The sequence below is a fragment of the Mesoplodon mirus genome (genome assembly GCF_964341445.2).
Source record: "Mesoplodon mirus genome assembly, chromosome: 4".
Lineage (NCBI taxonomy): Eukaryota > Metazoa > Chordata > Mammalia > Artiodactyla > Ziphiidae > Mesoplodon > Mesoplodon mirus.
Window position 1 is genome coordinate 156572585 of NC_138979.1, and position 26599 is coordinate 156599183.

Consider the following 26599-nt stretch of genomic DNA (forward strand, 5'->3'; position numbering starts at 1 on the left):
CCATCAGCATTTATCAGTCCCAAAGGGAGAGTTCTGAGATCCTAGCTGGCAGAGCCTTCTAGAGCAGGGGAACCCTCTCCCTTCTCCACTCCACCCTAGAAAAAGTCAACGTTGAGAGGAGCTGGGCTGGGCCGCGTAAGCCTCGCTGCCCCTCCTGTGGTCCCTCAAGAAGAGACCGTGGGTCTTGAGGCTTCCTCCTTCCTGCCCAGTGCGGTGACTTGTTGATGTTCTTGCAAGGAGGAGGCTGGAATGCGGCTGACTTGGCATTTCCCAGCTCTACCCACCCGCACAGCTGGCAGGGCCTGGACCCGGCTCCAGATGGGGCTCAGCTGACCTGCTTGGCTTGGCCCGTGCCTCCAGGCCATCCCACCTCACCTTGTTTAAAACTGCTTGGGACAGCGGAATTGGGCCCAAGATCTTGGCCAGCGCCAGTTTCCTTGTGGTAAAAGGGGCTGACTCTCCAGCTGTGCATTGCAGCCAAGGCCCGGCGGGCTGAGGCTGCAGAAGCGACACTGAGAGGGCTGAAGGGGAAGGGTGGCACCTGCTGCCTCTTAATTTGGGAGAAGACTCGGTGGGGCCCGGCCAGTCCAGGGAGGGACCTGGCTCTAGTGGTTTTCCTCATCCCTGGAGACGGGAGGCAACAGGACGGCCACCAAAACAGCCCAGAGGTGGGGCTGACGCCAACATTGCACTGTGTCTCTCCACACCATATCCGAGGAAACTTGGAACCTCTACACACCCAATAAGCCCTTTTAATGGAAGTGGAATTGTACCTGTAGGGAGGCCCACAGCAAGGACCTGGGCACCACTGTTAAGTGAACCTAAAGAACCATCCCACTCTCTAACGTAGGGTCCCCAGCCCTTGCCTGATGAGCCCCTTTGAGTTCCAGCGGTTCTCATCCCAGTTCTGTGGGCATGTGTGAGAGAGAGGCCGGGAGTCTGATGCCCGTGTAACCCGAGAACTGGGAGTGCAAGTTGCCAGTATTTTTAAAGGATACTGCTAGAAAGCTGTAAGAGCTGGAGGGCTCAGTGGGCTGTGGCTTTGAGGTCAGGGGTAAATTGCGGGGAGTCCAGCTGTGATGGAAAGGACTCCAGCACAGACTGCTTGAGAGCTTCCTGGAGACTCTGGGAGGCCCTCTTGCCCCACCCCATCCAGCACTCCCCGGGAAGATCTTAGCTTCTCCTTAGTTAACAGAGGCTTCTCGTGTCTTCTTTCACACATGCCCGCTGCTGGTTTGGCTAAATCAGGACTCCTGATAGATGTCAGTCTTAACTAGTTCTTGCATGAAGCATGGTAGTTTGGGGACTTGAGGCTGCTGTGAAGCCAGAAACCTCATTTTCAGCGTTTTGAGCCAGATGCCTTCAGTAATTTTCTTTTTTCTAGTATGCTTGGTTGGAAGCATGAAAACTACGCCCAACCCCCTCCCAGTTACTGTCTTTTGTCTCACCCAATCTCCTTCCAGAAGGTTCGGACTTATTCTTCTGGGGTCATGGCTGGAGTCTCCTTCCCTCTAGATGAGGGTTCTTAACTTGAGTCCGTGACCTTGGATGGGGTTTAGGGAGTCCATTAAACCCCTAAAATCTGCAGAGTTCTTGGTGCATGTGCATTTTAGAGAGAGGGACTATGGCTTTGATTACGTGTTCTGAGGGTTCATGATCCCACCCCCTGCCCCGCACCCTCGCTGAGAAATCCTTGCCTTAAATGTACTTGGCGCTTGGCCTAGACAAAGCCTTGGCTTCCAAAGTAGGACCCTAGCGCTGCCTAGCTACACGTGTGGAGCCTGGCTCTGATGTTTGGGGAGGGGGCAGCATGGGATTCTGGAAGTCAAAGGATTTCAGAAGCAGAGTGCCTTACACCAGCTGGGGACGGGGGCAGGCAGAGGCAGGCCCCTCAGGCCCACAGGGCAGGCTGCCGGTTGGGGAAGCGCTATAGGGAGGCAGAGGCACTGCTTGGAGGGCTCCCGGGGGACGTCTCCTGGGATGTGGCCTCAGCTGCGGGGTATGGGGGACATACAGTGGGTAGCAGGCAGAAGGCATGGCCGCTCTGGGCTGGGGAGCTCCTGCTGGGAGTGAGGAGGGCAGGAACATGGTTCTCCAGACAAGGAGGCAGGCAAGGGAGGGAAAAAGGAGCAGCAGCCAAATGACAGTCACTCTCTGGCCTAAGAGGAAACTCCTAGAGGTTGTAGCATGGGAGAAGAGCTGCTTCTTGCTGCAGCCTAGCCCAAAGGAAGGTGCGGGGAGCTCCAGCAACTGAGTCGCTGAGAACTGGGCAGGCAGGCGGGAGCCCAGGAACACGTGTTGAAGACAGCGAGCCTCTCCTGGCTGGGCGTCTGGGCGGGAGATGACCTCATCCCTTCCCGTCTCAGCAAGTGAGGCTTTATTATTCCAGCCTCTAGGTAGACATTACGCTATGCTGAGCCTAAAGGTTAAAGGAAGAGCTGCCTTCGCCAGGGGTTCTCGTGGCCCCCTCATGGGAGGGGCCGAGGGGGAAGGCCCTCCCCTGACCTCCTTAGAAAGCCTGGGTGGAAATAGCTGGAGTGTGTCCCCTGGGTCCCTCCCAGCTCTCCTCCTGCAGCTGGGTCCTCCCTCGTGTGTAGGGGAAGGCGAGGGCAGGCAGGGTGCCCTGCGAGGGAGCTGGCCACCCTCCCTGCTGCTCCACGAGCATCCTGATAGAGAATTTTCTGGGGCCCGCCTGGTATACCCTTCAGGCTCGAGAGTGAATGTTGCGGTGAAAATAGAGGAAGCTTAAAACCACCAAAGTACCATGTACTGGCAGAGACAACAGTCTGAGCCATGCCTGTTGGAAAGCCCTTCCAAGCCTGGTTTCTGTGACAGACCTAGCAGATTCCCCAAGGACCAGAAGCAGACGGTCCCTCACACCTTCCCCAGGTGCTCCCTGCGCCAGACCTGTCAAGATGAGGTCCTGCTGGCAGATCCACTAATTGTGCTCTCTTGGAATTGGTCCAGGGTGCCCAGGGGAACCTGCCCAAGATGGCAATCCACTTAATTAGGAGTGGGCATTCAACAGGGATGCCTGGCTTTTTTTTTGGTAATGAAACATCTTTTTCCCTAAATGGTGAGGCCACTTGGGGGTTGGGGTAGGGGAGGGAGTTTGCTGGCTCATTCATAGCGGAGTGTCAGGGATGGTCCCCTCCCTCCTGGAAAACTCGGCAAACCCTAGAGAAGAACCCCAAGGCACTGGGAGTGCCTTGAATATTTTTCTTGCCAGGTACAGCTTAAGAGTGTGCTGGCAGGCGCTGAATCCCTGGTGCAGGATCCCTGTGTGATAGCGAGCACCTCTGCCCAGGCTTCTCACCCATGGTCGTCACGTAGTCTGTCCCAGTGCCCTGCAGACTAAGTATTTGAATGTATGGACCTCCCAACCTCAGCCTTAGTCGCCCAACCAAGGGAAAGTTACCCAGGGCTTTAAACAAAAGGGCCTGGACCACATTCACTCCATGCCAAGCCCTGGCAGCAGGAACCATGGGACTCGTGTGACTCTGTTCTCCTGGCCAGAGACCCCAGTCACCCCCTCTAGAAGAGACGCATCATTGGCTTCAAAAGTTTCAGCTAGCACCCTGAATCCTTTTTGGGAAAAGATGAGGCATGAGTAAATGAAATTGATGGGTGGGCCTTGTGTACGTTACACGTGTAGGCATTGCTCTTGTCACGTTACGGTCACCACGCATACATGGGCTGTGTTAGATGCGGTCACTGCTGTGCTTCTTGACATCGGGAAGCTCTCTTGGTTACTCTAGCCCAGTGCTTCTTAGCAGAATCCCCTGGGGGTTCTAGTTAACATGTGGCTTCCTGGGTCCACCCTGGACCTCCTGTCTTAAAACCTCTATGTGGACAGACTCACGCTTAGTAGGTCTGGACTTGCCAACTGTAGAACCTCTGTTTGTGTCCATCTCAATTGCCTTCTTTCCCCAATTCTTACTGCACTTGATACCTGACAGGGACGGCCCACGGGAACTTCACACTTCACACTGAATTGTTGCTGCTCGGTTTCACTTTTTTGGCTCTGTTTCGCCAAGACAGCAGTTTGAAGCCAGGGGCTCTGCCTCCTGCTTTGGAAGCCCTCCCAGGACCTGGACTGGCACTGGGTGGGTGGTGCAGGCTCCGAGCACCCTTTCCCATAGTCATGTTCATTTGGATGCCAAGTTCACGTGCAATGGGCAGCTTGTGTGGCAACAACACTAGGCTAGGAGAAGGACCGTTTGGATCCCTGTGGTTCTCTCAGGTGAATTATATCCGGCCAGTATGTCTTGAGCATCCGTCTTGTACGAGAACATTGCTGGCTATGGCGGAGGGGGTGGCAGGCTCACCTACTTGGGGACCCCCGAAGAACGAACTGTCCAGTCTTGTGGCTCAAGTTGGAAAGGATGGCTTGATTCGGCTGCAGGCTCATTGGGGCTGGGAGGGCTTGGGCTCGGATAAGCCGTTTCTGCCTGGCTGCCGGCAGCCCTGGCATCTGAGCACGTGGGAGGGAACTGAGGCTGGGCTGGTGGTTCCTGCAGGATCCTGAGCGGTGTGCTTGGGGATGGGGGTGTCTGCCCGTGGCCCAGGTTCTCGGAGCCAGACCCCAGCCACACCCTGGAGGAGCGAGTGGTGCACTGGTACTTCAGCCAGCTGGACAGCAACAGCAGCGATGACATTAACAAGAGGGAAATGAAGCCCTTCAAGCGCTACGTGAAGAAGAAAGCCAAGCCCAAGAAATGCGCCCGGCGTTTCACTGACTACTGTGACCTGAACAAGGACAAGGTCATCTCACTTCCCGAGCTGAAGGGCTGCCTGGGTGTTAGCAAAGAAGGTGAGTGCTTGCCCGTGCTCCTGGCCCACTAAGACTTGCCCCTCCCGGGCCCGGGGCCAAGGGCTCCCCCAGTAGATGAGGTCCCAGGTGCGTGTTTATTCAGCTACTTACTGGGAGTGTGTTATGCTTCGTGCTAGATGCCTGATATAGTGGAGGAATGGATGGATAAGGTCCCTGTCCTTCCACAGTCTATGGAGGAGACAGATACTAAAGTATTTACATACCTTGTGGTAAGTGCTATGAGGGTGTATTAGGATAGGCCAGGCTGCAGTGACAAGTAGAACCACACACGTAATGGCTCAGCTCAACACAGTGGATATTAGTTCATCTTGCCCCACGATTCCAGGTCCTAGGGGTGTGTGTGTGTGAGTGTGTGTGTGGGTGTGTGTGTGGTGTATGCAGGGGAAGGAATAGGAGTGGGGATTGCTTTGTGTGCAGTCACTGAGATTCAGGCTGAGAATGACTCTGCCATCTTTATTATGTGGCATCCAGGGTCACCCTGGGGGTCTTCTCCCTTCCCAGCCAGCCAGATGGCGTAAAGCCTGGAGCAGTGCCTGTGGTGGGGGGTTGACGGGCCAGTCCTGGAAGTGACACACATCACCTCTCCTATTTCACTGGCTTGAACTCAGTCACTAGACCACACCCCACAGTAAGGAAGGCTGGGAACCCAGGAAGAGGAGGAGAGCGTGAATTCTGGTGGACACCTAACGATCTCTGTCACAGTGGAGCAAGTGCAGAGCATTGTAGGAACGTACGTAGGGCTCCCCCATCAGCTCAGGGGCAGACGGGCTTGGAAAACTTTGGGAAGGAGGTGATGTCTAGACCAGGGGTCAGCCAACCGTGGCCCATGGGCCCAATCTAGTCCATGGCCTGTTTCTGTACAGCCTGTGAGCTGAGTGGTTTTTCTATTTTTAAAGGAATGTCATTTTCAAAAAAGAAGAATATACAACCGAGACTATTGTATATTGTACACGACCAACAAAGCTACAATACTTACCAGCTAGTCCTTTACAGATACGTTTGCTGCCCCTGCTCTACAGCAATCCCTGAGCAATGAGTAAGGGGTGGCCAAGCAGAAAGATCAGGGGAGGGAAGAGTGTTCTGAGCTGAGGCAAGTGAAGAGTGAAGCTGCAGAGGTGAGGGAGGAGAGTTCTAGAGGAGCTGAAGGATGTCAGTGTGACCGAGATGCATGTTTGAAGATGGAAGGGGAGGGGAAGGGGTAGGCGGCAAGGTGAGAGAGTTTCAGCTATACAAGGGCGGTGGGGAAGCTGTTGAAGGGATTCAGTCAGAGAAACAAGAGCATCAGTTTTGCTTAAAAATTATTCTGGTGCAGTGTGGGAAGTGGCTTGGGGATAAGCGAGGTAGAGTCCCCAATAGGAGGCTGTGGCTGTCCAGACAGGAGGTGATGGAGGCCCGAGTTATGAAAAACCCAGTAGGGGATGCAGAGTAGTGGGTAGAGGTGACTAGGTAGACCTGCAGGCCTTGGTGATTGAGTGCATAGAGGGATGAAGGTTGGTTTGGGCAACTGGACAGTGGGTCCCTTCACTGAGATGGGCAACGTGGGAGGAAGAGCCGAGCAGGTGCAGGGGGACAGGGAAGGTGACGAGGATGGCTTGGACGTGTCAAGTTGGATGCACGCAAAGAATTAGAGGGTCTGTAGGGCCGGTGAAAGGTCTGGGCTGAAGATAGTGATTCGGGTGGTGCTGACTTATTTGAAATGGAAGCTTGGGAAATGCTGAGATTGCCTTGGAGGAAACATAAGGGCTTTTCCTCCTTCTAACCCTTGTTTGACAGTGTAAACCCAAAGGGTAGCTGGGGAAGTGGCTGAGTTACCATGAGGTACCCAGTCTCGGGACCTGCCCGCTCCATCACTGGGTTCTGGCCTTTGTTCTGGGGCGTGTGGCCCTGGGTGAGTGACCTCATCACTCTGGGCTCCCCTGTCTGATGAGGATGCCTCTCTGTGTTCCCACGACTCTGAGTCCCCAGGACCCTGCCTCAGCCACAGACTAGTTCTTTCACCCAAGTACAAACTACTCAGCCATCCTGGGTTTCAGTGTCTTCATCTGTAAGATGGAAATAATCATAATAGCCACCTCATAGGGCTGTTGTGCTGATTCACTGGGACAGTGAGTCAAAGCAGTTGTCATAGTCCCTGAGACATTGAAGGAACTCCATGGGAGTTCAATATTACTATTCTTCTTCATAAGATTATTGCCGCTGTCAGAAGCCTTATCACACTGCATTTGCAGTTCACGTTCCTGATTCTCCCCTGCAGCTCCCCAGTAGCTGTGGATGTGCCTTCTCAATTTCTAACCTCAGGCAGAGTGCACGGTACACGGTGCACGGCGCCCAGTAACTGTGCATTAGATCCTTGTCAAATGATGAAGGGATAGGAGAGGGATTGTCCTGTATGGTGACATTACGCTTTGGCATTTGGAACTGTGCCCATTTCTCAGAGCGCAGGCTGAGGGCCAGTATTGGAAAGAGACTACCCAGTGTTAGTATAGACCCCAGGCCCACCCAGGAGCACTTCTGGGCTCAGTGAGGTTGGAGCCCCTCTGCCCTCAGTCCCCTTCCTGTGCTGCTAGTTCAGGTCCGTGCAGCACCCAGCGGCCAAGGGGAGGCTGAGTGTGGTGACCTCGGGTCCACCGAGCTCAAGGAGGCCTCCCGGCTGTCCTCTGAAGTTTTGTGGGGCACCAGGTGCACAGAACCCAAAGGAAGCATCCAGCCCTGACACTTACTAGCTTTGTAATCTTTAGCAAGCTACCCAAACTCTCTGAGCCTCAATTTCCTCATCTGCAAAATGGAGACGATAGCGTCTGCCTCACAGATTCGGTGTGAAGGTTTAACAAGCTGGTGCCTGTGAAGAACTTAGCTCAGTACGTGGTTAGTGGTGAATGCACAAAAGAAATTAGGAGTAGTAGAGTAACGCACCCCCAGGCTCCCGGCAGCTTCGCAGGGTCCCTCTCCTGCGGAGCAGCAGAAAAGCCACTTGGGTAGATGGTATGTAGGGAATGGAGCAGATGTTGGTCATCTGGTGTTGTGCAGTGCCCTCTGGTGGGCCGAAAGGGGCTTGCACACCAAGCTGGGGGCAGAAGTCGGGTGTGGGGAGGACACCGAGTTTGGGGGTGAATGTAGCTTTGGGTGTGAGGCACTGAATTTCTGGGAAATGCCCCATGAACACAGGCATTTTTACCAACCACACTCCTCACTGGGGAGCTGAATTCTCTGCACAGTGTTCCAAGGGCTGGTCTTTCTTAACCCGTCCTTCCCAGTATATAAAGCACCATCATTAGGATTACTGTCACCACCCTGTGAAGCAGGCAGCCTGGAGCCGAGTTCTTGCACTGAAAGAAATTGCCAGCTCTTCCGATGAATTGCCCAAGGATGGCACCTGCTCCGGGCTCGGACCTTTTCTCTCCCCTGCCTTCCTTGGTAGTTAAGAGCATGATTCTGGAAGCAGACAGTCAGGTCTGAGTTTGCTTCACCACGTAAAAGCTACGCCATCTCCAAGCCTCAGTTTCATCCTCATAACATGGGGATAATTTGATTGTTCTATTAGAACCATATACAGTTGTTCTGAGGATGAAGTGATATTTTGGTAAAGGGATTAGTGCGGTAAGCCTTCAGGTGAGAGTTGGTTACCGCTGGCTGTACGTTTTCTCTCCTGAGTCTCAGCCTGGTGGGTAGGACTATCTGAGGTCCTCTGTACGTGTAGATCTTTCCTCTCACCCCTGAGAGGAGCAGCTGCTGGCTGGAGCAGATGAAAGATGGGGTTCAGGGCCTGGCAACCTGGCTCACCTCCCACCTGCCTGCCTTGGGCTTGTCCCTCTGTCTTTCCAAGTTTGTTTTCTCATCCGTGACATTGGATATACCAGTATCTACCCCTCATCCCACCCCACCCTGTGTTCTGTCTTTTTTCTCAGGTCTTAAGGAATGTTAGTGTCACTTGGGGGCGGTTGAGCTGAGGGTGGGCGTGTATCCCCACAGCACTTTACACTCCTCCAAGCCCTTTCTCCATGAATTCCGTTGATCCTCAAGGCAACCCTGTGAGAGGCACAGCAGAAGCAGCACAGCTGTGGTCCTAATTCCTGCTCCATAGACTGACCCAGAGGGGTTAAGGGCTGTGCACAAAATCACACAGCCTCCAGGGCCCACGTGGAGCTGGCCCAGCTCTTGGTGTGCCTGCCTTGCAGCTCCCTGCTCCTCCCTTAGGAGACCTGGGCCCTGCAGAGCCTCCAAAACCGATCAGCACCCTATGGGGTTGGAGTGGGTGTTCGCAGAACAAGCCTTGGACCTCCGTTAAGCCCCTCAACTGCTCTGAGCGTCAGTTTCTGGATTTGTTAAGTGAAGGGGCTGGACCAGATGATGGCTAAGATTCCTTCCACCTGACCTTCTGCAACTGGTAGAGCCAGGACCCAAGAAGGTTATGCAAATGTCCATCAGCACTAAAGCCCCTCTCAGCTAATGAGGGGGCCCTGGCCTTAGGGAAGAGGGACTGTGTTTAAGGGTGTTGGCTAACAAGGGGTTTACCCGAGTAGAACAGGAAGCCTGGCCACACAATCTCTGGCTCTTCCCCAAGTGCCCTCTTCATTCTGGGTGTTAGAGGGTCCAGGGGCCCAGGTATAGAAGAAACCCTACCAGTTTTCTGGGTCAAGGCCATTTAAGCATCCTAAGTTCCTGTTTTGGCAGGTGGTAGTCTTGGCATCTTCCCCCAGGGAAAATGATCAGGCAAAAACCCATTCAGTAAGTTGCCTTCTTTCTGGGGTCCTTCCTATGGGCCCCCTGATGCAGCTTCGGTAGTGCAGTGGAGTGTTGGGATTGGCCAAGTTACTTGGACTCCCATGTTCAATTTGTTTGCTGAGGACACAAGAGAAAGATTAGTTAGTGCTACAAGGATCCTACCATTCCCACCTATAAACAGGCACCTACCACTTCCGACCCAGCCCCAGGTTGAAAGGCTGGCATCTGGGAGTAGGATGGTTTGTACAGAGTGCACGCCCCCCAATTGTGTTTACTGGGCAAAACCTAGTTCTCTGGAATGGCAGCCTCATTTTGTTGTGATTGTGATGCCTCATGGTGGCAAAGATGGGCTGGTAAAACATGGGCTTATCTGCAAGTCCAGGTTACCTGTGTTCCACCCAGCCCCGTATTTAACAGCAGGTAGAAAAACCTGCTCCGGTGAGGAAATTGACATGTGTAGCTGGATTGCAAGTAAACCCAACTCTAACTTCTCACTTATACCTCCCTTCTCAGTAGGACGCCTCATCTAAGGAGCAGAAAACCAAAGGGCAGGTGGAGAGACCAGGGAGGCAGGATGGATCACCAGACACCTGACCTTGGACGCTGCCCACAGCCCAGCCACATCCCATGTAACATGAGTGGTGCCCACCGTGTTTGCACTTTTAATAACTCTTACTTGTGTGTCTTCTTTTTGGTTTCATTTTTAAACACCAATATCTAATACCACAGTGGGAAAAGGAAAGGGAAGAAAGACTGTTCATTCTCTTTTATTGTTAAGGTTTTGGATCTGCTACTGACAACTTTTAGGGTTCTGAGGGGGTGAGGGTCTTGTTGGGACTGAGAAGAAAGAGATTTATATACTGTATATAAATATATATGTAAATTGTATAGTTCTTTTGTACAGCCATTGGCACTGCTGTCTGTTTATTCCCCTCCCTTTTCCTGCTCTGGGTTGTGAGGGCTCTGGACACACGGCCCAGCTTTCTGGAACCCAGAACTCCATCCCCAGCGCGCTTGGATTCTGTTTGGAGACCGACCCCTGTGGTTATAGTGCAGACTCCACTAGTTCTTTTCTAGTGGGAGGAGGGCACCGCCTCTTGCTGTGGCTGTCAGAGCTGGCAAGTCACTTGGCGGTTGACCTTCTCAAGGGAGGCTGGGTGTGAGACAATGTGAGGGGCCCCTGGAGGGAGGGCTCCCGTGCCCATGTGTTCCTGCCATCTGGATCCCCAGGTGGCCCTGACCCCGTGGGTGCACAGTGTCCTGCTGGCCCACTGAGCAAATTGTCCTCCAAGGATTTGCGTTAGGGTCAGTTGAAACATTTCCACCCATGTTTAACATCTACTCCACGTAAAGCATGAGAAGGGGGGCAAAGAAGGAAAAGACACACAGAGGGGCCTTTTATTTAGTAGCTGTTTAGTTTCTGAGCAGCAGAGGGAAGAGGACAGATGGCCTGCCCTGGTGAGTGCAGTACCCACAGGAGGCTTCTCACCTCCTGCAAACCCACGAATGAGGCTTCCCGAGACAGCTCCCAGGGCCAAGGTCAGACTAGGCTTTTACTTCCACTCTCCTCTATCTCCCCTTGCCGTCCTCTGGTCCTCATAAGCCCGAGGGAAGAGTTGTGTTGGTCACCTTGTTGGAAACTCAGCCTTTTTTAAAAAACGCAGTACTGAGGTTCTTCCTGTTCCCTTAAATGCCCTTAAAGGCTTCCAGGCTTGAGGCCAATTCCAGAGCACAACTCATCTTGGGCCTCCCACTTCTGCCTCGCCTAGAAGTGCAGAGATAATAACCCAGCTATGGGGACATCCAGGCCTAGCTTTCCACAGACGTTTTACTGTGATTCCAATGTGGAATCCAATGTGCTGGGCAGCCTTCGGGTCAGATGCCAGCTCCTTCTGCCCGGGTGGCCATGCCTATCTGACAGTCATCAAAGAACAACAAGTGGCCCTTAGCACCCCTTCCATGAGCAGGCGTGGCAGCAGTGGGCGAGGGTGGGTAGTAGCCCAGGACTGGGGCCCCTATGGATTGCTTTTGGAAATCTGGCCACATCTCGTGCGTCTCGTACCCCATCCCGGTATCCCATCCTCTGACTGCAGAAGGTTCTTGCTGTCTGGGTGAAAGTCCCAAAGGTTGTGTTAGGGTGACTGGAGGCCCCATCCCAACATGGTAAGGTGGACGGGGAGCCTTAGCCCATTAGTTTGGACCAGAAAGCTCAGCGTGCTGGAACCAGATGGACTTTCCAGGAGACCCCAGTCCCCTACTCTGGCCAGGAGGAAGCACCTCCTTGTAGAAAGTCAGACTCTCCCCTGGGCATCTTCTCTCTCACACGTATGTGGAGGCTGTGTTGTGTGGTTTTCCTTTGTGAGGAGGGAGGGAGACTCTTTGTAGCTTGTTTTATAAAAAATAAAAATGAGTCAATCTTGGCGGCTGTTGCCTCTTTCTTTGGGTGGCTTCCTCTGATGGAAAGGCTTCATTTCCTTAAAAGGTTAGTTGTTTTCTGTGGCCCGGGTGCCCTCCACTCTGATCTTGGGAAGTCTGTGGTGCTAGATGGGAAAGGAACCCAGAAGTGGCCGTTAGGTGGCGCCACACTTTGCGGTTAGGACATCGATGCCCTGGGCCCTCACCTACAGTGTTGGCGCCCTCTTTGTAATCCTCCCTCTTGCCTGCACCCATACAGCTGCCCTCACAAGGAAGGTAGGGGATGTTGGTGGTGGTGCTTTGGGGGCAGGGCTGGGGGTAGCCCATTCTGTGGCTTCAGGCTGGTGGGAGTGGGCATTGTGGCCATCATGCTTATCACAAGACCCCAGGCTGGAAAGCAGCCATAGACAGGGAGCAGGCCCCCAATGAGGGTCACACCGTCCATGCCCCACTTTTGTGGGACACATGTTCAGGTCACATATTCAGGTCAAGGCTGCTGGCCTGCTTGGCATGGCTGGAGGCCTTCAGCGTGGACATTGCAGCAGAGATGAGGCTCTAGATTGTGTCTGGTGCTACGGGGCGTCTTTTCCCTTTGTATCCCCCCGCCCACACGCAGCTGTCCCCGGATGTGGCTTCCTCATCAGTCTCTTTTTGTCACCTCTGTTCCCTTGTCCTTTGCAGGTGAACAGAAGATAATGCCCTTGACAAATTCTCCCCTAGCCTTTCCTTCAGCTTTTTCCCAGGAAAGGATGTCAGCCTTTGAATGGGGTCATATAGGTCCCCCTCTCTAGTGCTGACACTGAGCTGCTCTGTCCACAGGCCCTGAAATACTTAATACTCACCCCAGCCCAGTGCTACTGGCGTCATCAATCCCATTTCACAGGCGTGGATGCAGACTTGGGAGCTCGGTGACTTGCTGGGTTACACCCAGCTGGGAAAGGCAGAGCTGGGTGTCACCCTCAGATCTTCCTCTCCAGGCCTGGAGCTCGGCCCACTGCCCAGCTCCCTTCCTGGAAGGGCTAGAACAACAGCCTTCTCCCTCCTTAACCCCTGGTGGCTGCATTCAGCTGTGAGTACACTTTCTTCTCTGCATAGTTTAGAGTCTTATTAAAAACCACTAATTTGTCGAGGCCTATCATGGGCTCCAGGGATTTGGGGAAGAGAAATAAGGGGGGTATTTGCCCATGCAGGACCTCACTGGGAGACTTGGGGTTGACCTGGCCTCCAGCAGAGAGATCCAGGCTGATGTGGGAAGGGGGCAGAGCCAGCCTGCAGCCCCGCTCAGCCTTCCTCTGCTTTCTCCAAGGACAGGAGGGCCATTCCCAGTAGTGGTCAAGGAGAAGTGAACGGTAGATCCATCCTGTTTCTTCCTCCACCAAAAGTCTTCTGAGCCATGCTTGGCCTCTGTGGGGAGGGGAAGACTGGGGACGTTGTCAAGAGATGACTTGGGACTTCCCTGGTGGTCCAGTGGTTAAGACTCTGCAGTTCCAATGCAGGAGGCGCAGGTTTGACCCCTGGTCAGGGAACTAAGATCCCAAATGCCGCACAGCACGACCAGAAAAAAAGAAAAAAAAGAGAGAGAGAGAGAGATGACTGCTGCTGGGGCCAGGCCTCTTGCCAGGGCCCCTCAGATGCCATCAGAGGAGGGGCTTCCAGGCTGATACTCATCCCTGGTTCCCCAGGGGATCTGCGTGGGATGGGAAGCTGGCAGCACCAGAGCCCTTGTAGAAAAAACCCACAGGGCCACAGCTATGCCCACCAAGGAGGTTGAAGAGCTTCCTGGCAACCTGATCTTCTGGTCTGTGGCATTTGGCTTTTTTTTTTTTAATTTATTGTACAAGGGGTGACAGGTGAAACTTGACCTTTTTCATGCAGTACCACCAAATCAAGCCCTCATTCCTATGGCCTGGATCACTACTCTCCTTTGTGTGACTTTCCTGAATTAATACAGGGAAGGGTCATGACCTTGGTTATATGCCTGCCAATGAATGCCTGTGCTAGGTGTGTGACGCAGGTATCCTTGTCATTTCTTGTCAAATCTGGCTCATCCCTTATACTCTTCTATGTCACCCCAGCCAACACCTCATCGGTGTAGCCTCATCCCTCCCACTGTCTGCATTGCTTCCCTTCTCCCCTCAGCTGCTCTGTGAAGGTCCTTTTGCCTGGGGTCTTCGTAGCAAAGCTTTGACTGTACTACAGCTAATGGTGCATCATCCTGTATGTGACACACCCAACCAGGGCAACCTTGATCATCCACACGCTTGGTGGTGGAGGGGCATTGAATACTTGGATGTGGTGTCTTCACTGGATGATGGGCACATTGGTGAATTACTCATAAGAATCAGGAGAGACCAGGATGAGATGCAGTAACATACATTCCCCGCACCCTTAAATCACAAAGCTATTCTTCTCCCTCTTGGAACATATCCATCAGACGTCAGCAGAGGGCGCTGCTCTCCATCAGGGACCCAGGTTGAGGGAGGCTCCATTCTCCATGCTCTTGGAGGCAAAAAAAAAAGGGGGGGGGGGCAGGAGGAGCATGCTAAATTGTACCCTGGTTCTTAAAGCTTCCATCTGGAAGTGACTTGTCACTTTGTTCACATCTCAATGACTACAGCAAATCACATGGTCCCATCTAGCTCAAAGGCAGTTGGTAAGTGCCCAGAAGTAGAATTAGAAATCTGGTGAACAGCTCTGGTGACTATCACAATGTAGATTATCTTTGTGTTTTCCATATTGGTGAAAAAATCTGCAATTTTTACGTTGTCCAAGAATAAAAAGACTTGCTTTTCACAGTTTACAGGGTGCATTTTACGTCTCTTATTTCTGACAGATCTATCACATTTACGGTAATTACCATTCTCCGCGTCGTTGGTAAAGCAGAGGGTGAATGCACCTTCCCTCCTGTGAGCTCCCCCCACCCCACCTGGGAGCTAAGTCTCAGGTAACTGAGGCCCTGGAGTAACTAGCCATGCCCCCAGTGCTTGAGAACTTGGTGGGGCGTCCAGTAACGCTGGGTGAAAGCAGTTGGGGAATAGCAGCACCCTGGGGTACAGATGTGAAGCTTTCCCTCTGCCGTCATCGCTTTCAGCTGTGCTCCTTTGCATATCCTCCTTCCTCCGTGTAGTGGATCCCTTAGGACAACTTGGGCAGTTCCCATAACTTCCTGGTTACTTCAGGTATTTACAAGCTCAGTTCCAGCCAATGACAAACTTCAATCTCCAGCTTGATTTAGATCCTCCTCTCCTCCTTGTCCTGGCAGAGTCGTTAACTGGCGGCTGACAGCTTGGAGGAGAGCAGTGGGGCTTCGGTCAGGCTCTGAGACAGTTCGTCCTCCACTTTATCCTGATGCAGCTCTCCTGAGATGATGGGGTAGGGAAGAGGGAAAGGAACACCGTGGAGGCCTCCTAACAGACAACAGTTGTAGCCCTCTCCATTCATTGTAGCAGCTTCTCAGATGAGCGCTGCTTGCCCTCTCTGTAGCAGATGCTCAAATACTGGTCCTCGTATGGAGCCCATGCCGGGTCTGGGTAGGGCCCCCCCACCACTGCACAGGGCCTTTATGTGGGAAGTCCAGCTCTGGCTTGACCTTTTCCACACTTCCTTACAGCAATATATACCCCGTGTCCACTTTGCTCTGAGGACCCTGCCTTGGGTTTTGTACCTGAATTATGGCTCACACCTGGCTCCCTTCTGGGGTGTCCATTCACCCGTGGGAAACGTACACATCCTTCCTGTACCAGTTGATGGGGTGCAGGTCGATCCTCAGTGCTTCCTCTCTCGGCGCTGCATCTCTCCCACTTCTCCCCTCCCTGCTTCACTAGGTAGAGGAGACTGATCAGCAAGTCAGCTGCGTCACAGATGTCCAGTTGGGAAAGGGGATGTCAGGCCAGCAGCCAGCTTAAATCCCCACGGACAATTCTCTCAGAGTCTCCCTGCCTTTTCAGCTTCAAAAGCGGAAGAAGCAACCCAGAGTTTCTTGTCTACCTCCTTCCTCTCTCTCCCCCAACCTTCTTTTATAGAATGGGATGGGGAAAGGTGGTTAGTTACAAAGCTATTTCAAGTATCATGCTCTCTTTGAGGAGGGTATCAGGCCCTAACGGTTGTTCTTTATGATAGGGGCTACTTTGCATCTCTTTTTTCTTCATTTTGGGCCTTTATCACCAATTCCGGGAAAGCAGAAAATGTTCCCCCCTCAAAGTCCTATTATGGTGGGTTTAGTGATAGATTCAAGGGAAGATGATCCCAGAGAAAATCTCCCAGTAGCTCCAACTCCAGGCCCAGGGACCTTCAGGCTCCCAGCATCTCAGAGCCCTAATGGGCCTGCTGTTCTAGATAACTTTGCCCTCGGGGCGTTGACCCCAGGACCAGGTAAGACTCCAGGTGACCCACTCACATCCACTCCTCCCACAGACCTCTGTGGTGTATAAATACGTCTCCTAAATTCCCATGAGTGGCCCATTTCTGTTATTCTTTAACCCCCTATGATACTGGCCCAGAAGAAGGAGTTGGAGCTTTTTAAGGGGAGTACTTTTAGAGATGTGCTATGTAGCTGCAAACAGAAACCCCAGGTTTTTCAGTCTGCCATCCTCTCCACCGCCCAGTGTTTAGCAACTCTCTCCTCTAGGTATCCCTCCTCCCCGTTAAGACGCGAACTCTGCTTTCTGAGGGGTCACCCTTGAGACCCAGGTCGAGCCATGCGGGGCAGAGCTGACTCCAGAGTATTTAATTTGACCCCATTGAACCTAGGTCCCTTTAAAATCCTTGACCGGGTGTGAAATGGCCTGGTGGAGACCAGGACCCAGCAGAGCTCAGAGACCAGAGGAGGTCTACTGACTTGAGGCAGGAGGTTTGGGAAAGCTTTGCAGCATTCTCCTTGGGGAGGGTAGTGGGGAGTCAGCGGGAGATGGTGGGGAGGACCCCTGGGCAGCAGCAGGAGCCCAGCTGAGGCGAGATGTCAGGGTCTATGTAGGCCCTTGTGCACCTCGTGTTGTAAATTTCCCAGGGTCCTGGACTTAGAGTCAGAAGGTCAGCTTTTCATCCTGGTTCAGCCATTGGGCTACCTTTGGCTTCAGGTAACTCCCTTAACTTTTCACAGACAGATGCTTTCTGTCTGGGCTCTTTGCTCTTCTGTGCACAGCTAAACAGGTCTTGCACTGCAGGAGGTTTGTGCGTTTCAGGGGATGAGGAGGCACACCAAATGGGAAGACATGCTGAGGGTCCACAGTGTGAAGCGGGGCCAGTGCAGAAAGGGGAGATGAAACAAATGCACCTTTAGGGAGCGGGACAGGAGTTAGAAAGCCTCCTTGGAGGGGATCCACATTATGGGGCTGTGATTGGCAGTAAAGGAAGAAAAAATAATGAGAAGATGTGTATGCTTTAGAGAGGAAATAAAATGCAGACAGAGCAAGAGGTAAAGCGATGTGCAGGGGGAGGGGGAAGAGAGGCAAGAAGGAAATCGGGAGCGGCTGAGAGAGCCGTGAGGAAGGGTCAAGGCTGATAAAGAGCCAAGATAGGCTGAGTTCAGGGGAAAAAACTATGGTCGGGGAGGGGACATGTGAGAGGAATGAAAGGCCTGGGGGAGGGGGGGAGGGAGATGGGTTGGGAGGAATGAGACACCTCACACTGGAAAAACAAACTAGAAATTGGCTGAGGTGTCTCTGCTGGACTGCTGGTGTTTGAGGTTTTCACACTGGTGACTAAGGAGGGCTGCAGGGCAGCGTGTGGCTATTTTAAGTAATTTCAGAATAGACTCTCAGGAGAATGGCAACCGCTCTGGAAATCTGCTCGGGAGATTGTTCCAGACTCAGCCCAGGTCTCTGCTGAATCCAGGCTCCTGGACACTTCCACTTGGGTGTCCCACAAGCCCCGAAAACTTAATATAACTAAAACTGGACACGCCATCTCCACCCACCTCTCCTCAGTGCTGGGCACACCAGTCAGCCACTCCCACAAGCCTGGGACCCCAGAGCCCTGCTTGCTTCCTCCCTACAATGTCCTTCCCTCCTTGTCCATCCAGTCCATTGACGTGTCCTGTGAATTCCCCCTCTTAATTCTCTCTCCCTTGGGACCTCCTCTCCAACCCCCCCCACTGCCACCATTCCATCTACTTCCTTCAGTGGTCGATAGTTGTAAATGGTCTCTGGTCTCCCCTCCATCCACTCCCCACCTCAACCATCCTCCACGACACAGACAGCTCAGACTGAGCTAATGAAAAGGCAAATCAGATCATGTTACCCTCCTGCTCAAAGTCCCTCAGTGGGGGGACACTGACTTGTGTCTTGTCCACAAATTCATACGTTGAAGCCCTAACTTCCAATGTGGCTATATTTGGAGATGGGCCCTTTAAGGAGGTAATCAAGGTTAGATGAGGTCATAAGGGTGAGGCCCTGATCCAATAGGACTGGTGTCCTCATAAGAAGAGGAAGAGATACCGGAGATCTCTCTCTGTGCCCAGAGAAAAGGTCATTTGAAGACACAGTGAGAAGGTGACCATCTGCAGGTCAGGAAGAGACGCCTCCCCAGAAACCAAACCTGTCAGCACCTTGATCATGGACTTTTAACTTCCAGAACTGTGAGAAAATAAATTTCTGTTGTTTAAGCCACCCAGTCTGTGTTATTTTGTTATGGCAGCCTGAGCAGACTAATACAATAGATTTGGAGATGACTATAGTTGCCTTAGTTTAGCCCACAAAGCTAAATTTCTTGATCTGGTTGTGATCTTCAGCCACTCCTCCCATACACACTCTCCTGAAAATTGTGCACATCTCATTGTTGTGATGCTGGCACGATACACTGGTGTACATCCAGTGAAGCCCTGCTGCTTTCACATTCAGTCCACTCTTCAATCATGTACATTACACCACTCCGTGCCCCATGGTCTTCAGCGCCTTCACTTCTCATGCTTTCTCTTGGGGCAACAATATCAATAATAACATAAATAATGAGAAATCTACTAGGCAGTGAGTTGCATAAATTATATCAGTTATATATTTTAATCCCCCAAACTCTAGAGGAGGTAAAAGTACCTTAATTATGTAATGGACTGAAAAACATGAGACTTCAGCACCTTAGGTGACATAGCCAGGGTCACTCAGCCATTGATATGACAGCAGAACTTGAACTCAGGTCTCCACAAATAAGCCACTGTCTTCTCTCCATCACTTCTCCATATAGCGTTGCCAAACTGCCTGGGATGTGTGTCCTCACCTGTCTTCCTTATATAGCTAATTACGTCTTGTCCTTCTAAACTTGGCTCACCCAGTCTGACTCTTGGTGCTTCCTCCTGAATTCTCCTAAACCACCCTGATTGTACCCTAGCTATGCCCCTGAGCTTTCAGGAGGAATACAGTGAAAATTGCAGTCACTATTTTAGCATCTTTTCTTAATTTGTCACTGGGGAGTAGTCAATGAAAATCCTTGAGTTGGGGAAAAGATTTTGTTTGTTTGATATTTTAAAACTACAATGAGGTATTACCTCACACTGATCAGAATGGCCATCATCAAAAAGTCTACGAATAATAAATGCTGGAGAGGGTGTGGAGAAAAGGGAACCCTCCTACCCTGTTAGTGGGAATTAAATTGGTGCAGCCACTATGGAGAAGATTATGGCGATTCCTTTAAAAAACTGAAGATAGAGTTAGGGTATGATCCAGCGATCCCACTCCTGGGCATATGTCTGGACAAAACTATAATTTGAAAAGACACACGAACCCCATATGTTGATAGCAGCACTATTTACAATAGCCAAGACATGGAAGCAACCTAAGTATCCATCGACAGATGAATGGGTAGAGATGATGCGGTATGTATACACAATGGAATATTCCTCAGCCATAAAAAAAGAATGAAATAATGCTATTTGCAGCAACGTGGATGGACCTAGAGATTATCCTACTAAGTGCAGTAAGTCAGACAAAGATGAATATCATACGCTATCACTTATATGTGGAATCTTAAAAAATGATACAGATGAACTTATTTACAAAACAGAAATAGACTCACAGCCATAGAAGACAAACTTAAGGGATTTGGCCATAGTGTTTCTGCTAACATCTTTCATGGACTCAGAGTGCCTTATCTAGTGCCATGATATCTTTCTAACACAGCCTTTCATCAGAGGCACTAGTCTTAGCACATTTCTTATCACTCAAAGGCTGTCTTGACATAATATTGGAATGACCTGTTGCAGGCTCAATTATAGCACCAGCTAGGAGATAATATCTTGTGAGGTTGGGATGCTATCCCACTGAATGCAGTGTATGCTTTAAATTGGGGGCCAGTATACAGTGCTGACTCCTTCTAGACAGGATGCATAGGTCTGAGGATCAAGGAGTGGAGGTGGGGTGACCCCTCTCATCATCACGCCCAATCATCCTCTTGAAGAATTTTACTTTTTGCCCCTACAACCTTGGGCTCAGTAGGTCTGGAGGTCCTAATGCCTAACGGAGAAATGCCTCCACCAGGGAACACAATTATGGTTCTGATGATTTAGAAGCTGAACCTACTCTCTAGCCATTTCAGATTATTTATACCAAGAAGCTAACAGGCAGAAGAGATCACTGAGCTGGACGGGGTGATTATCCCAGTTACTTAGGGGGATCTGGGCTGCTACACAATGAGAGTAAGAAGGGCTATGTTTGGAACCTCGGGATTCATTGGGGGTGCCTTTTCCTACTCCATTTCCTGAGGGTACTGATCAATAAAAACTGGAGCAATGCACCAAGAATTCAAATTCTGTGGGATGAAGGTTTGAGTATTCATGCCAGGTAAAGAACTTCTTCCAGCTGAAGTGCTAGCTGAGAGTAATGGGACATGGAATGTTTGGGAAAAGATGACAGCATGACATAGTAGAAGGTGTGTGTGCAGGGACTACCATTTACTAGTAGTAGCAATTCTGTACTAAGTCTTACTCTGTAAGACAGTTGTAATATTTTTTTGGTGACCAACCATCCCTATTTCCCAGGACTGAGGGGTTTCCTAAAATATGTGAATTTCAGTGCTAAACCCAGGAAAGTCCTGGAGAAACCAAGACAAGTCATCCTATTTATGCTCCTAACTTTCTTCTTCAACACTATGAAAGTAAACAATGCTTGTCTTACACACCCAACAGGTGCATATGCAGATAATCAGCAGTGACTTTGAAATCTGGTAGACCTATGTAGTTAAGTCCAGCTCTGCCACTCACTTGCAGGATGACCTTGGCCAGACTATGTGACTTCTCCCAAGGCTTCACCTCCTTCTGCAAGCCCTCAGGTATTTCCGTCCACCATGACCCACTTTACTATTAGCATGAAAGACTCTATATGGGCTGTCGTCCCTTTCTTTATCCCTCTTTCTTTGATGCCAAACATATCTGCCCCACTTCTCCAATGTGCCAAGGGGCTTGCCTGACCTGGGGGTCTTGGTGCCCCTTGGCCATCCCTCTAAATCTTAACCTCTGTGTCCCATGCAGGCTGAGGACTAGAGACCTACTCCTGCTACAGAAGCAAGACCATGGAGAGCTTTTCTCCACTTCCATGCAGCCTGCCTGGACCAACATATAGGGGGACGGTATGTAGGATGAAGTGGCCTGAGGCCATCCATCACCACCCCCCCACCCCGAACACTGACAGTCCCCTGGAACATGTCAGACCCTGATGGCGCCAGTTGTAAGGGATTTTACCACAAACCATTAATGTGAGATGAAAGGAATATTTCCAGGGTACGTGCTAGGTATAGGGCACTATGGTAACTGCCTTGAAAAATCGTTCATTTAACCTTTGCAACAACTGTATGTCTGGATTGGAGAAACTGAGGCTAAGGGAGGTTAAAGTCACTTGTTTAAAAATCCCACGAAAGGTAAAAATGGTATAACTGGGATTCACACCTCACAGAATACTGGAGGTTAGCACCAACACGTGGAAGGCCAGAATGCAAAACCCAGACCTTGACCCCATAGCAGGTGTCAATGCATAAATGGCTCCAGGGACCAGGAGGTCCTGTGAATGAAAGTGGAAGGCTGGGTAGGGACTCTGGTGAATTGAGACCATAAAGCCTGTCTACATGGGGTGACCACTGATCAGCTCCATTGGAGTGTTGCCATGAGGGAATGCCCACGCAGTGTGGCCAGAGAAGCCTAAATCCAGATTTTTACACAAAATGTTTGCTTTAAAATACTGAAAAGTAGAAGAAAGTCACCTGCTGACTGGGACCATTCTCACTGGATTATTACGTGAGTGAGAAATGCACTTTCATTTTGCTCAGCCCTGACATACTGGGGTTTCTTTATTATAGCAGCTAACATTACTCTAAGTAATAAATGAGTCAAGGGGATGGGAATGTTGCGGCTCCGCCAGGAAAAAATGCTGAAAATGACATGTGCACAACGGCTTGCTATGTCTTTTTCACACTAATAGACAGGCCGTGGAGCCAAGGGATTGCAAATGGACATCTGCTATGCTCTGTCAGATGAGGTTGACAGGCAGTTTGATCACACACACACACACACACACTCACACACACACACACACACACACACACTGCTCTTGTATATATATTCTAGAATCTCAGTGTTAAAGGTAGAAGTAATGGGCTTCAGAGGCCATCTATTAAAACCTTATTTGTAGTTCAGGAAGCTGAGAGGAGGTGGACTGGCTCAAGTCCACAGAACTAGTCAGTGGTGGCATCTCGACTAGTACCAGGTCCTAACATTCCTCCTCCTCATTCTCTGTGGTTCATCCCAGCTTCTCTCTTGACAAAGCCTAACATCTGGATAACCCAGAAATGACTCACGAAAGGGGAGAGATGGGGAGGAATTGATTTCATGATTCTGCATCTACCATTTCATCGGCTGAAGGGCATTTTTCATTATCAACTTTGTGGCTGGCAAAAAATTGAAAGAGTCTTCCAGCCAAGTCCTTCTCCCGGACTGCTTTTTTGGTGTTGCTTTGTGTCCTTTTGAATGCTATCCTCTAGCCATGACAACTCTTGTTAACCCATGACCCCACCAGCCCCTGATTCATCCCTGTGCCTTCGAGCATGCTGTTTCTTCTCGAATGTTCTTCACCACCAAGCCCCCTCACCAAGTTAAATCACTACTTAGTCTTCCTTCAAGATCCTCCCTAACTGTTCCATTCTCTGTGAAGCCTTCTTTCTTGCAGGCTGAGTCAGTGTTTCTTTCTGTCATGTCCCTGTGATGCCCTGTCTATGTCATTCTTTGACCACTCATGGCATAGAACTGTAATTTTTCTTCACACCTTGATGGCTCATGTACTTCATAGGCTTCTTCCCATCACTTAGCTTTTGGAAAGGGTGACAGTACATACAACGAGGTCGCCACCCTCCTCTCCTTACCTGAGTTGCTTGGACCAGGAGTGGACACATGACACAAAGTAATCAGGCCACAGCACCCCAACCCCTTTGACACAGCCTTCTACAAGGGTTCTGCCTTTGGGGACTGGCCCTCTGGGGATGGAAAATTGGCCACATTTTCTCCATTGAACCCGCACTCAGATTTAAAAAGGGATGTTCTAGTTCGTTGTGGGGAACAGAGTTGTGAGGTCATGGTAGAGTGTCAGGGCTGGTGGCAGTGCCGGCCACGTGCAAGACAAACAAAGCAAGAGCACGTTGGGAGGGGGAGGAAGTGGATAGGCCTGACAGGCAGAAGGAGGAAGGACCGGGGACACCTCGCGGTTTCGGGGAGGTGGAGCATGGCCTTGGTTCCTGAGGGCTTTCAGGCCCCCGTGGCCTGCCGTGCTCCTGCCTTGGGTTCCACAAGAACCCCCCACCAGGCCTTCGCAGTATCGCCCCCACCCCCTTCATTTCTTGAACTAGCTTAATGGGTTTCTGCTTCTTGTAACCAAAAGAGATTTGGTTAAAAGAAGTTCTACCTGCCTCTCTGGACTGTGAGTTTCTTGAGGTGAGGAACTCTATCTTACTCTTCATGGTAGCACCAGAATGTAGCTCAAGGCACAGAGGGTGCTCAAAATACATTTGTTGAGAGAGTCATGAATAAATGAATGAATGAATGAATGTGCCTCTTGGTAATTAATACAGGGCGCTGTTTGTCCAGCTGGAATCCTGCCCTACCAGGCCTTTCTAATACAAAAAGCTCTTTCCCCTTTAATCATCACAGCTCCACCTCTTATGTCCTCCAGCGTCTTAAAGTCCAGACTTTGACAGGTGGCATTGTCCTGAAGCATTTTTTGCTTTAAAAATCCTGGGTCTGGCACATTGGCATCTGAGGAGACGACAGATACAAATAGGAGACACAAATAGGAGATGACACTTTCACCTCAACCACTTCAGCTCCAGAAGGAACCCAAGGTGACCCCCTAGACCTTTTCCTGAGGCAACATGGGGAGAAGCAAGCTGTCTTTAGAGAGATATAAGTATAGCTTTTATTTTTTTTAAACCAACCCAACATTTCCACTGGCAACTGTCAACATAGCTTATGACATGAACACTGTTTCTTTTTCAGCTATTTTTTCTTAAAAAATGTGTTTAAAATTAAACAGGTGTTTTTTAATTTCTTCTGTTCCCTTAAAAAATGTATTTATGTCAATGCAGGAAGCCTAAAGATCTGTGGGCAGTCTTTTGGTGATTTCATATGTGTGGTTATTTGTGTGTGTGTGCACGCATGTATGTATGTGCGTGTGTGTGTGTGTGTGTGTGTGTTTTAAAGCCAGGTCCTTTCAAAATTTGTTGGGAAAAGGTCTGTAGGGCACGCCAATCTCTCTATAAACCCAGGCTCCGTGGGATTATGGCAGCTTAGATTCCTCCTACTGGGGCAAGAAATAGCCCACAGGCTGGAAAAAGAGCTTCAAGAGGTTTAAAAACAAGCAGGAATGTGGGAGAGATGAGGAATTCCAGTTCCTGTCTTGTGAAAATGCTTTCAAATGTGACCGGAGAGTCCAGGAGAGGTGGAAGGAGGCCCTCATTTTCTTATAAAACTCTAAGTTTTTGCATTAAATCAAGAGACACAGTCAGAGCTCTTAGTCTGGTGCATTAGGAAGTGAGGGTGTGGTAAAGCTGACATTTCTCAGAAGCACTAACATTTTACATATAATCTTTTCCCTTAAAGATCTCACTAGGTGGACATCGCATCTCTCTTGCCTCAGATACGAAGCCAAAGATGTTCTAGAAGGCTTATAGCCCTTCTGTTTCCCTAGCTACCCTATGTCATCATATTCCGTTCCTATTTTTGTCCCCTATCTCCCGCTTGGTGGGTCTTCCTGCAGAGGGGTAAACATATAGACATTGACACAACGAGACAGAATTTGAAAGGCTCAGGCAGGGAAGAGAAAAATGACTTCTTGTTTTACACTGGATTTCGACAGAAGCTTAATAGAAAGCTGTACTCCAGCCACAGCCCCAGTTCTTTAGCGCGCTGCCTGGGTGTGCAAACTTACTGCCACCCAAATGCCACCAGTCCATTCAAGAATGAAGAGAATAAAAGGAGCGGGGCGGGGGGGAAAGGACCTCGATGGAGCAAGAGACAGCTGTTACCCAGTGCAAGTGGGAGAGGGTGTGTCTGAAAGTTCATGCTTCTACCCATCAGCTCAGACCTTGAGTTTCTTCACAGCACCGTTGTCACTAACCTCAGAGAGAAAAGACAAGATGAACAAACAAATGATGAGCAAAACCTGATGGGAAAATGAAAGCCACCACGAGATAATGATGGCAATGAAAAGAGAACCCCAAGCCAGCCACGTGGATAGGACTCATTTTCGAGCCTCGTCAGTGGAGTGAGAGAACGGTGATGTATCAAATTGGACAGACAGGAGAAACCCTGCCCCCAAGGAAAGTAGAAGCAAAGGAATAATCAGAAGAAAGTGGTAGAGAAGGTGGCGAAAGGGTCTGACTATGTGATGGGTCAGGGACATCGCGGGAAGATGGGCTGGAGTTGGATTTGTCTGTTGTTGGTTTGTATTGAATTAAATACTTTGTAAAATGGGTACTTCCTCCATTCTGTTGGATTGATTAAGACTCCGCCCTTTCAGTTCACTGCCAGGGCCTAGCCGGGTGAAGTTCCTGGGGCTCGGGTCCGGATGCTGCCCCTCCAGGGCTGCTGTGGCTCAGAATCCCTTGATGTAGCAGTAGGCTTCCAGCGAGGCAAAGAGTATGTAGAGAAGCCACAGGATTACAAAGAGCCAGGTCGTGGCCAGCTTGCAGCCACGAGGGCCGCCCAGCTCCCCGCCCAGGTGGGGCCGCCGGCGGTACAAGAGCACGCTGATGCACACAAACGCAAAGATGGTGAAGAGGGTGACAGAGAAGGCCAGCGTGCCCGCTGACACGTGGAACTCCTGTCCCTGCAGGGCCCAGTAGATGGCGGCCACGGACCAGGCCAGGCCAATGCCCAGGAAGACGTTGACGGCGTTGCTGCCCGTGACATTGCCAATGGAGGCATCTGCGTACACGTCCTGGATGGCGGCTGCTTTGCTGGCAAACGTATCTGGAAAGAGGCAGAGACAAACAAGAGCTGGTGGGAGGCTGAGGCGTGGAGGGCCTACCTTTGGGTGTGTCCAGTAAGGCAGCTGGGGCCATCGGGCTGAGCCTGGGAATGACAGGTGGGGGGTTGGGGGCTACCCCCCAGCTCTGCCATTAATAAGCTGGGTGGCCTTGGATGGGTCACCTTGCTTCTCTGGG

General features: G+C 50.9%; 2 protein-coding genes across 9 annotated transcripts in view; one reads left to right on the forward strand and one right to left on the reverse strand.

The window, feature by feature from the left end:
• SMOC1 (SPARC related modular calcium binding 1) overlaps positions 1-11972 on the forward strand; it is a 155314-nt gene extending 143342 nt beyond the window's left edge. For 2 of the 3 annotated variants that reach the window (XM_082618475.1, XM_082618477.1), the window contains exons 11-12: positions 4569-4813; positions 10070-11972. In XM_082618475.1, coding sequence (XP_082474601.1) covers positions 4569-4813; positions 10070-10086 — 262 coding nt within the window. In that variant the 3' untranslated portion in view covers positions 10087-11972. The remainder of the gene's footprint in view (positions 1-4568; positions 4814-10069) is intronic. The other variant, XM_082618476.1, reaches the window with a different exon arrangement.
• Positions 11973-25967: 13995 nt separating this feature from the next.
• Positions 25968-26599, reverse strand: part of SLC8A3 (solute carrier family 8 member A3) — a gene marked incomplete at its 5' end in the record, with an annotated part of 126335 nt that continues 125703 nt past the window's right edge. For all 6 annotated transcript variants that reach the window (XM_082619695.1, XM_082619694.1, XM_082619697.1 and 3 more), the window contains one exon: positions 25968-26405. In XM_082619695.1, the coding sequence (XP_082475821.1) occupies positions 26029-26405 (377 nt within the window). In that variant the 3' untranslated portion in view covers positions 25968-26028. The remainder of the gene's footprint in view (positions 26406-26599) is intronic.